Below are 12,010 nucleotides of genomic sequence, written 5' to 3' on the forward strand. Positions count from 1 at the left end.
TGATGTTGGATTCCTCAGAGCCGACAGACGTTTATAGAAGCATCCTGTATCCATGGTGCATTCATATTGAAATCCTGTGGTCCAGCAGAGAGATTGGAAAGTAACTTCTTGTCAAATCCATCTTTGGGAAATGAGGATATTTCTGGCATATCTATGTCCACATCTGAATTAGTTCACCCAGAGCAGTTCATGAATGTTAATGGCAGTGTTGAAGGGGTGAAAGGCCATTTACTAACACCTCCCTCGGGGTATGGGAGGGAAAACCATGTGTTAGCATAATTCTTGACAGAAAGATTAGGCAGTTCCATTTTATACAACATTCCTAACCTTATCAACACCTGCAACAGAAATAAGAATAGCAAATATAATTAAAGTAATTACCTTGTAAGAGAACTAGAGGACAGATGAACCACATTTTTGTTTCTGCAAAGAAGCATAAAACACTCAATACTATTTCATATGAACATACCTAAGCAAGAATTGTGCTTATATAAGATTTGATTTTACCTAATAAAAACATTTTTTTGTTGTGAATATTTTTCCCCCTCAAAGGTATAATGATTATAAAAACAAAATTTGCATTTTCAATCATAACAGTTCGTTTTCACTGGAAGTGGGAAGTTAAATAGGATGTGTTGAAAGTAGAATAACTTGGGCGCCTGGGTGGCGCAGTCGGTTAAGCGTCCGACTTCAGCCAGGTCACGATCTCGCGGTCCGTGAGTTCGAGCCCCGCGTCAGGCTCTGGGCTGATGGCTCGGAGCCTGGAGCCTGTTTCCGATTCTGTGTCTCCCTCTCTCTCTGCCCCTCCCCCGTTCATGCTCTGTCTCTCTCTGTCCCAAAAATAAATAAAAAAAAAAAAAAAAAAAAAAACGTTGAAAAAAAAAAAAAGAAAGTAGAATAACTTGGGAATGTCAATAGACTCTCAGTAAGTGAATTTTGTTCAGCTCATGCTCTATTGTGATCATGTGCAGTAATGTCAGCACCCTTCTTAACCCTTGTTCCTTTATTTTTTGAAATGTTTATTTATTTTTGAGAGAGACAGCGTGAGTGGGGGAGAGGCAAAGAGATAGGACAGAGGATCCGAACCAAGCTCTGTGCTGACAGCAGTGCGGAGCTCATGGTCATTAACCATGAGATCATGACCTGAGCCAAAGTCAGACACTTAACTGAGCCACCCCGATGCTCCAGCTCTTCTTTCTTTAAAGTTAATGATATTTTAGATTTTTTAATTCTTTGTTACTTTCTCTAAGATGACTTTCCACCTTAGCTAATGACCACTGAAATTTAGACTGCACCAAGAAAACAAAATATTTTTAGAATATGAAAAAAAATTGCCGATGAAAGAGTTCAATTAAAAGTCATAGGTAGGTAGATTGATAATCTGTGAAAATGAGATAATTTCTAGAAATAATAAAGAAAACACTGGAAACTTCAAGTAGTAATAGTGGCTGGAATATTTCTGAAATATAGCTTTAAAAAGAAATTGGTAGTAAATTATAAAATTAAGCTCTGTTTTCTGCATTAGTGGAGATAAATGAATTCCAGTTACCTCCAACATAATTAACATGACTAGATTTTGCTGTGCAATTATTCAACAAGCAATGGAGTGAGTACAAGGAAGCAAACAACACAAGGGATGCAACCAAAACATTAGATTCCAAGTGTTTGCTGGCAAATCTATTATTTAAGAATAAAAATAAGTCCATTTTCCCCAGGAAAGCTCTTTCTACAACAAGGGTTACACACTGGTGTTCCAGGAATGAAACAATGAAACCTAGCTGTAGAAAGATGTTTTTGGTTTTTGTTTGTTTGCTATACTTTGTTGTTGTGGGTCTTTGCTCAGAGATTGGGCAAGCCACATAAAAACTCAGGCTTTTATTTATTTATTTATTTATTTATTTATTTATTTATTTATTTTAATTTTTTTATTTTTTAAGTTTATTTATTCTTGAGAGATAGAGACAGAGCATGAACAGGGGAGGAAAAGAAAAGGAGGGGGAGACACAGAATTCAGAATTCGAAGCAGGCTCCAGGCTCTGAGCTGTCAGCACAGAACCCGACACAGGGCTCAAACCTACAAACTGCAAGATCATGACCTGAGCCGAAGCCGGACGCTTAACCAACTGAGCCACCCAGGTGCCCCCGAAACTCTGGCTTTTAATTTCTTAGTAAAATCTTGAGATTTAGAAGTGAGACAATATGGTCGTGGTCATTTGGAGCCCATAAATTCTGGTTCACATGCTTTTCAGTTTATCAGGCTCTTCTACCAGTTTAATCCATGGTTTCCTCTGCATTTCAAGGAGCAGGTGCTGGCCGTGTATATCAGTTCTGCTCCCTGGTACCTCCCACAATGCACAGAACAAGAGACTGAGGAGAATCTTTTTAGCAGTTTCAGTACATCTGAATGACAAAAGCTGCTAAAAGGTAGTTGGAGAGGAATATAGGTTGGAGGTAGATTTAAATGAGATGAATCAAGTCAAGCATTAACAAAAAAAAAAAAAAAAAAAAGAACACTGTCCCTGAAACTGTGGTATATTGAGTGTCAACTACACTCAAATGTAAATAAATAAACAAGCAAACAAGAGAAGTCTATGTCTGGAAAATGTCAATGTATTGAAGAGTATATAATAGGTTCCAATAAGAAAACACACACACTCACACACACACACACACACACACACACACACACACTCTCTCTCTCTCAATATGTACAGAGCCCATTTAACTGGTTCTTTTTTTTTACAATTTATTTTTAAGGTGGACTGTTAAGCAATATGCACAAATATAGTTACCCAAATTTAAGCCCATCCTTCTTTCCATACATATATAGTCACAAAATAATTAGCAAAATATACAAATAGATATAAAAGAAAAATGAAGTGAGGCAAGTCCCAAAAGTTTTAGAAAGGGAAGGTAAAAACAGCAAACATTATGTTTGTTATTGAGTAAAAACCTTGACTTTTTCCCTTTCAGCAAAAAATTCCTCTTGCAACATGTATTCAGAGTTTGAGTGTGGAAATGGAGAGTGTATCGACTACCAGCTCACCTGTGATGGCATTCCTCACTGTAAGGATAAGTCAGATGAGAAACTACTCTACTGTGGTAAGTGTCCCATGTATGATGTCCTTGTTTCAGAGAGCAGTTTGTAATTATTTTTATAGTTTTTGGTTTGATTATCTCCATTTAGTTCATACGTATGATTTCCTGAATGTCTGTAATAATATGCAGGTCTAAGGCATAGATTTGGCTTTGTTCTTGTTCAAACGGGGCTCCTTATTTCCTATTCGGTACTAACGATACTCAGTGAAGAATTTCCCCATGGCTTTCTGTCTACAAAGTACAAATTTAAGAGCCTTTCTTTTTAGCTGTCTAGTTATTCATCATGTAGGAGTAAGTCTTAGGGTTACATTCCTAAAGTGTAAGTCAGAAATATTAGTTTTGGTAGATATTGTAAGTTTATTCTGCAGTAAAGTTTCACCATCAGTCAGCACATTGTTGAGTTGATATCAAAGTGTCATCCTTATTTTTGCCTCCTGGATTGGCCCAGGGCTAGTGTCTTTGGGTACAAGGGCTTATTGCCTTAGCTATCCTCCCCATCAAGCAGGGAGTTCTGCCAGCTGTACCTCTATAGGTGACACCAAGTGATGGTCAACCTTTTGTTCTCTCTTGAGGGTAGAGATTGGCTTTTTGAGCCCAGCAAGCAACTGATGTTTACCTTCATCACAATATTTTTCCTGGAAATTTGTGTGTGTGTAATCATTAATAGTTATTGTAGCATTGTTCCAGCTTATTTCCAAAATGGTTTATTTTTGCACTGCAGTATAAGAGTGTTGATATTGTATGCTCTGTAAAATTCAGGAATATATATCTGGAATTTGGTTTCTACTTTTCTCCTTTGTTCTATCACCTGGATAATAATTATACCTAAATGATCAAAGGGTGGTTAAAATAAGAGGAAGATAGAGTTTGGGCAATTCACAGGCAGTTCTCTCTTTTATGTTGCAGAATCACACTCTCCATTAAAATGATAGTCAGATGTAATTTGTCCATGATTGATCTATGACTGAAATCTTAGTGAATTTACCTCAACTGGCATATTCACTTGAATGAATGGTTATATTCTATACACTATGAAAATATTAAGCTGTATAAAAATATAATAATCAGCTTGCAATTTGTATTTATTATGAATTGTCTTGAGAATGTATTTCACATTATTTTTATCTCCTAAAAATATTCGTGTGAGCAGTGGTTGGCAAACTTTATCTGGAAAGGGTTAGTTAAGTAATGTAGGGTTTGTGGGCCAAAAGTGCTCTCTGTGAATTATCCTTTATTTAAAAAACTTTTTTTAAACTTTTTAAAAATATAAACACCAATCTTAGAGCCAGAGCTATACAAAAACAGGCTCACAGTCTGCATTTGGCCTGTGGGATACCCCCGTAGATGTGGATTTTAGGCTTTGGAGTTACACCTGAGGTTGCATTTATGTTCCTAAACCTACTAGTGTATGACTAGTAGGAGCAAGGGTACTTCTCTATATTTTTATTTCTCACTACAAGACAAACCTAGTTTGAATGTTGATTCAGAACACTAAATAAACAAAAGTATATGTACATTTGCTCAATATAGAGCCTGGCACAAAATTAGTGTTCAGTAAATGGCAGTTATTATTATTGTAAGTGGTACCTTCTGCCCCAAATCAGAAAATACAGGAGACCCTCTTTTTTTTTTTTAATTTTTTAAAGGTTTATTCATTTGTCAGTGACAGAGAGAGGCAGAGCATGAGGGGGGAGGGGCAGAGAGAGAGGGAGACACAGAATCTGAAGCAGGCTCCATGCTCTGAGCTGTCAGCACAGAGCCCAACACAGGGCTCGAACTCACAGACCTTGAGATCATGACCTGAACTGAAGTCGGACACTTAACCGACTGAGACACCCAGGTGCCCCAGGAAACTCTCTTTAAGGTAAATACATTTAGAAACCAATTATTATTATTCTTAGAAAATTTGGTAGACATTTTTCAATGTTTTTTTAAGTTTATTTATTTATTTTGAGAGAGAGAGAGAGAGCATGTGCACGCACACAAGTCGGAGAGGGGCTGAGAAAGACTGGGAGAGAGAATCCCAAGCAGGCTCCACACTATCAGCACAGAGCTCCATGCAGGGCTCAAACTCACTAACTGTGAGATCACGACCTGAGCCGAAATCAAGAGTCAGATGTTTAACCGACTGAGCCACTCATATAATTTTTAAGGGAATTTATGGATATTTAGGTAACTCTCTGATTCACTGATTCAGGGATACATGTTTTGCCACTTTTTTTTCTTGTTGTAAAATCCTTACAGCATGCAGAAGAGATAGGAGATAGGTATTGAGAGTGTCTTTATGACTTTTGAGGTAGAGACTGATTTCTTGAGAAAGTTTAGTATGTTTATTTCCATGCTAGTGGACACAAATATAAGAAGCAATAATGTGAGTATAATTTGAAGAGGTCTCCAAGTATGAACACTGAAGTTAAAATACTTAGTCAAAAAGGTCTTTACTGAATATACCACTTGATAATGCATGAATATGCAAAGCTCTAATCTAGAGCTTTGATCCTGCACAGCACTTGTTTCATAGATACATGATCCAATTGTTATGAATGAGATCTCATCAGTGATTTTCTTTGTTTTAAAAATATCTCTGTAAGACATCCAGTTCTGTTTCTATTTTCATTTATAAGAAAACAGAAGCTGTCGACGAGGTTTCAAGCCCTGCTACAATCGTCGTTGCATTACGCATGGCAAGTTATGTGATGGTGAAAATGACTGTGGGGACAACTCTGATGAATTAGACTGTAAAGGTAAATATGTGCTGCTTCAGCCTAGGAATGTTATGATGCTGTTTCCTGAGATTTTCCATAGTGTGTCCCTGACAGCACAGTGGTTTCACCCTTTTGGTATATAGCACCTGCTAACATATATGGACCACATTTTCGTAGATGCTGTTGGAGGGGAGTTATTAGAATTCATTGAAAATTATGACTATATTCTCTATTCTGATTTTTATCCCTTCACTCCAAAACTCGTGTCATTTCTTACATCTTCAGTTCTACCTCCTTGTTTATTGGACATTTCTACAAGAATTAATACTGAATGTACTGCTCCAAAAATGCTCTCCTTCATTTCTTAATTCTCTGTTTTTCACATGAGTGTGTTTCATCATTTTCCTAACAACCAGACAGGAAAACATGGATTCCTCTTTCCTCCATACTTTATCACCCACATGCCCATGCATCAATAAATCATCCAATTCTTTGGAATATCTTCCCTTTCAATCTACCTTGAGCCTGGATTAACACAGCGTTCCTTATGTATGTATGTATGTATGTATGTATGTATTTAATATTGAGAGAGAGGGAGAGGGGTAGAGGGAGAGAGAATCCCAAGCAGTCTCCACATTGAGTATAGATATATCCCATGACCCTGGGGTCTTTACCTGAGCTGAAACAAAGAGTCAGAAACTCAGTTGACTGAGCCACCCAGACACCCCAACACAGCAGTCCTTTAACTTGTCTCCCTGCATATACTCTTTCCAGTTAATGCAATTGTTGTTAATCATGCTATAATGTTTTATTGAACTTGTTCTTACAGTGATTACTGGGACAGATCAGCAAACCAGACTACCTGGGACAAAACCTTAGCCCCAACCCCAATACTGACTCTGTCTTTGGATAAAATACTTAACCAATCTGTGCCTTAGTTTCCCAAGCTATAAGAAAAGAGGCAATAATTAAATGAGTATATTAAAAGCTTAGAACAGAACTCGGCATATAGTAAATGCTATATAAGGATTCACCTTGTATTTTTAATCATAGACATGATAAAGAATCACAAATGGAGTCCTGGTGTTTACAGAATAAACAACAAATGTTTTAGTCTGACATTTAAGGCCTCCTAAAATCTGGACCCAAAAGAATTTTCTAAACCAATTTTCCTTTTAAAATCTTCATTCACTGAACACATTTCATTGGGTACAATGCATTAAGGATGAACACATAAAATTAATAAGTCGTCTGCCTGTTCTTTAGGAGTTCAAACTGCAAGTGAAAGATAGTAATTTACAGATGAAGATTTATATCAAGTACTATAGTTGCACATATAAGAATACCAAGTTTTTCTTGGGGGAGTGGGTTGGAATAAGGTATAAATAAGGTGGAATGATCAAAATAGAAGGTAATTCCAAGTAGGGAGACTAATATTGAAAGCTGCAAATAATTTGATATGGTCAGAGCCTGATTGCATACTGGCAAGTGGTTTAGAAAAAATGAGACAAATTAGAGGAAGGAGCCATGACTTGAAAATGTATTTTGACCCATTTTAAGGAACATAAACTTCACCTTGTAGTCACCAGAAAGTCAGTGAAGTTTTAAAGGAAGCCCAATATGATCAAATTTATATTTAAAAAAAAAAAGAGGAAAAAAAAAAACACTTTGATTGTGAAAATGAAAACTATAATACTGACATCAGAAAGATAAAACAGGAGGCTATCACAGCAGCCCAATATGAGATTAAGAGGAGAGAGACAGATAAAACAAATTTTAAAAGGTTTATCTCGGGTAATAATCCCAGAGAAAGCATAGGAAAGAATAGATGAGTTTTGTGAGCTTTTGTTTTTGTTTTTGGTTTTAAATTATTATTTGTGTTTCATTATTTTTTAAATTTATTTTTATAGGTCTTTTGTTCACGTGGGATAGGAATAAGATAATATTTGCGTTCTGAGAGGGGAGCACCTATAGACATTCAGATGGAACTGTTCCAAAGACATTTAGATAGATGTAGAGCTGGGGCTCCAGTAGTATATTTAGAAGAGAAGTGTTTATTTTGAACTCATTACAGAGAGAAAGCTCAGAGGATGTATGGAGTAATCGTTGTAGGGGAGTACATCAGAATTGCCTATTGAAATAAAAAAAAAAAAAACTAAATATACTAATAATGCAAAAAAGGAGAATCAGATCACAGGACTAATAGAAAGATCTTCATAGGAAATTGTTATTATTTTTTACGAAGGGAGAATCAGTTAGCATTGTAAAGTGTTATGGGGAAGGCAAGAAGCCAGGCATAGACTAGAGGGTCATCGAACTTGGCAAATAGGAGATAATTTCTTGGTAACCTTCGTTGGGAATCAGTTCAGTGGTAAAGAACAATTGTAAAGAACAGCCAAATTTCATTGGGTTGGAGCAGAAAATGTATGGTGAAGGAGTAAATACAGTGAAGAATACTATTTTTAGAAAAGACTGATGGTTGGGGTGCCTGGGTGGCTCAGTCAGTTAAGCGTTCAATTCTTGATTTCGGCCCAGATCATGATCTCACGGTTGGTGAGTTCAAGTCTCACGTGAGGCTCTGCGCTGACAGGTCTGAGCCTTGTTCAGATTCTCCATCTCTCTCTCTCTCTGCACCTCCCCTGCTCTTGTTTTCTCTCTCTCTCAAAAATAAATAGACATTTTTTTAAAAGAAAAGATTGATGGTAAAGGAAAGATGTGAAGTCCAGTTGCTATGAGAAGGTGATGCAAAGTTGTGGAAGAGGACAGAATGTGCACAAATAATTTGTCACTAGAAAAGGGTTAAGAAGTTACTCTGCCATCTTAGACCATAAGACTTTGCCCAAACACTTGAGTAGCTTACTATTTAAGGTTGACCCTGTAGCTTAGGAATACCCAAATACTTTTGCAGACTAAATCAACTGTTATTTCAGACTGCATATAAAATATCAAAAATGATAAAGTATAGTAAGATACTGGGATAAGTGTAGGGAAATGGATAAGTGTTTGGAAGAAAGGAGGACACCAAACTATAAGTAGACCAAAAAAAAAAAAAGTATGTTTTATTATTTTTTTGCAGGCAGGAAGGGAGAATATAATAAAGACTTTAAGCTAGGATAAAGATAAAAATATCAAGATAGAATGTGAAGGAATTGAACAATAGATACGAAAAGTAGATTTTACAACAAAATTCATAAAAGGAACTGTGGGAAGTTAATAACTTACTGTGGATTTTCTTGAAAAATGAAAAAAAAAAACAAAACATTTTTTCAAAGGTGGTAAACAAATTAGTCCATGAGTTGAAGTTTATGAAACAGAGTACCTAGTACATGGTAGGTGTATATCAAATTCTTATGTTGCTGGGGGAGCAGTAAGTCTCCCAAAAAATATAGATAGATTTTATTGTGCCTAATGTTATCATTACCAGCTGCTGAATAACAATAAAAATAACTCACAATGTTATTTCCCCTTTCTTAGACTAAACTTTTGATTTCTGTGTTATAACTATCTCAGTCTTGTACTTGGACAAGAACTACTGCATTTATGAATCAAGTTTCAGTCAAGACTTTTCTTTTGTGATAATAATAATGTAAAAATCATAACTATTGGATATCTTAAAAACAACAACTAAAACGTATGCCTTGAAATTCTTCCTGTTTAATATAGGATGCTTGAAACTAAGAGCGCTCATGAAAACTCATATACTTTATTACTAGCTAGAAATTAATAGATTTAAGTAAGTGAACTAGCTCCTTTAGGATAAACAAATGGGTACCTTTTTAGATGAGATTATTTATTACAGTTACATCTGTGGATTTGATTTTTCCCTCATATTAATTTTATTCACATAGTGTCCTTGTAGGGCACATTTCACATCCTAGGGAAAGACTTTCTGGGTCTATATCCCATAAGCCAATTTATCTTATAAGTCAGTAATTCAGATGCATAGCCATCCAGCAAATGGAACCTTATCGTACCTAAAAAATAATGAAATTTGAAACGGAACATGTAAGGGCTCAGGGACAATGGAAAAGGAGTTCTCTCTCCAAGTGTTTTCTTCCAGATACACCTTCTCTGTTTCTATAGTCAGTGCAACATGTGGATGCAGTGCTTTGTTATATATATACATGTGCACACGTGGGCACTCACACCTGCGTGCATGCATGCACACACACACACTTGTGCTACCTATTACTTTTTTTTTAATTTTAATGTTTTTTATTTATTTTTGAGAAACAGAGAGAGTGCAAGCCAGGGGGAGGGGGACAGAGAAAGGGAGACACAGAATCCAAAGCAGGCTCCAGGCTCTGAGCTGTCAGCACAGAGCACAACATGGGGCTTGAACCTGCCAACGGTAAGATCATGACCTGAGCTGAAGTCGGATGTTTAACCAACTGAGCTACCCAGGTGCCTCCAGTACTTTTTAACATAAATAAAGCAAGACATGAAAAATATAAATTAGTACAATAAAAAGTCAATATACACAGACACATTTTGATAGGCTGTGGAGAGAGGCTACGGTGGAATCATCTGTAAATTACTTGAAGTTTTTTATACTTTTTTTCTTTGGTTTAGATCTTAATAGTAATTAATCTTTCTTTCTTTCTTTCTTTCTTTCTTTCTTTCTTTCTTTCTTTCTTTCTTTCTTTCTTTCTTTCTTTCTTTCTTTCTTTCTTTCTTTCTTTCTTTCTTTCTTTCTTTCTTTCTTTCTTTCTTTCTTTCTTTCTTTCTTTCTTTCTTTCTTTCTTTCTTTCTTTCTTTCTTTCTTTCTTTCTTTCTTTCTTTCTTTCTTTCTTTCTTTCTTTCTTTCTTTCTTTCTTTCTTTCTTTCTTTCTTTCTTTCTTTCTTTCTTTCTTTCTTTCTTTCTTTCTTTCTTTCTTTCTTTCTTTCTTTCTTTCTTTCTTTCTTTCTTTCTTTCTTTCTTTCTTTCTTTCTTTCTTTCTTTCTTTCTTTCTTTCTTTCTTTCTTTCTTTCTTTCTTTCTTTCTTTCTTTCTTTCTTTCTTTCTTTCTTTCTTTCTTTCTTTCCTTATTCCACCAGGCAGAAAATCTGTTTACAGAGTGGAAATGGATATTATAAGGAATCAGTTTTAGTTTCTTCTCTTTTTGAAGAGAAGCAAAACCCTAAATCCTTGTAAATCTTTTATTACTGCCCTGAGAGTTTTAGACATCAGGCTACCTGGCAGGGTGGAAGGAGATAACCTGAAGAATTGTTCAGAAAGTTTGTCATTCTGTATTCCTCTTCTGGTTGTGTGAGAGGTTGTGTGAATAGGTTCGGGGAGAGTACATGATATCCTTCCTTCTCTCCCAATTGAGATGGGTCTAATTACTCCCTTTGGGAAGTACATGAACTTGCCTGGGCCACTTGGACACCTTTAGGTGGACTGGAGAGCTATGTAGTTCTAAGGCTACCTAAAGGAGAAGAAACTGGTGATTGTTTTTTCGTAAGTTCATAATAAAACTTTGAAGAATCCACAAACAATACGCTAAAGGAAGAGATAAGCATGCCTATAGACGAAATCATCATTCCTTCTGGGTTTGCATACCTTTAGAGCCTAAGCAGTAAGTTAAATAAAAGATGTGGTTTGAAAGTAAACAGAAGAGATATGACAGCAAATTTAATGTTTTCTTTCCTTCCTTCTTTCTTTCTTTCTTTCTTGCTTTCTTGCTTTCTTGCTTTCTTGCTTTCTTTCTTTCTCCTTGTCAGCTTCCCTGTGCTGCAGGCTGGGCAGGGAAGTTGGAAGAGAAAACATTGACTTAAGTTATTTATAACAAATGTCCTAAAAACCACAGAAAGACTAATCGATCTTATATCTTTCCTATCTCATTAAATATTTTAACTGACACAGACAAAAGAAAGTGGCTGGAACAGGAAAATTAAGAAAGTATATGAGGGGAAGAATGGTTTTATTCCCTCTTACTGCTGCTTTGATCCACATTCCCTGTCAGATCTTCCTTTGTAGTATCTCATTGCTATTCCTGGTGTGGCTGTGCTGTTTTCACTCACATTTTGCAGGCTTCCTTCTCCTTTTGGACTATCTGGAGGGAAAAGTCTAGTATTTCTCACTTGGCTTATCTTTATTTGGACTACATTATTTTCTTTTCTCTGTTTTTCGGGACTTTTAGCCTGAGGAAAAATTGACAGAAAGCTTTCATATTCACTTGACAAATTAGAGATTCCAGTACATTTCTCCCTCAAAAATTACCCGAA

General features: G+C 36.0%; 1 protein-coding gene across 4 annotated transcripts in view; it reads left to right on the forward strand.

Annotated features, from left to right (window-relative positions):
• The window catches only part of LRP1B (LDL receptor related protein 1B), a 1,890,044-nt gene that overhangs the window by 1,583,773 nt on the left and 294,261 nt on the right, over positions 1 to 12,010 (forward strand). For all 4 annotated transcript variants that reach the window (XM_058715412.1, XM_058715410.1, XM_058715409.1 and 1 more), the window contains exons 46-47: positions 2,974 to 3,102; positions 5,724 to 5,843. In XM_058715412.1, coding sequence (XP_058571395.1) covers positions 2,974 to 3,102; positions 5,724 to 5,843 — 249 coding nt within the window. The remainder of the gene's footprint in view (positions 1 to 2,973; positions 3,103 to 5,723; positions 5,844 to 12,010) is intronic.

This window comes from Neofelis nebulosa, chromosome 2, assembly GCF_028018385.1.
Source record: "Neofelis nebulosa isolate mNeoNeb1 chromosome 2, mNeoNeb1.pri, whole genome shotgun sequence".
NCBI classification, from domain to species: domain Eukaryota; kingdom Metazoa; phylum Chordata; class Mammalia; order Carnivora; family Felidae; genus Neofelis; species Neofelis nebulosa.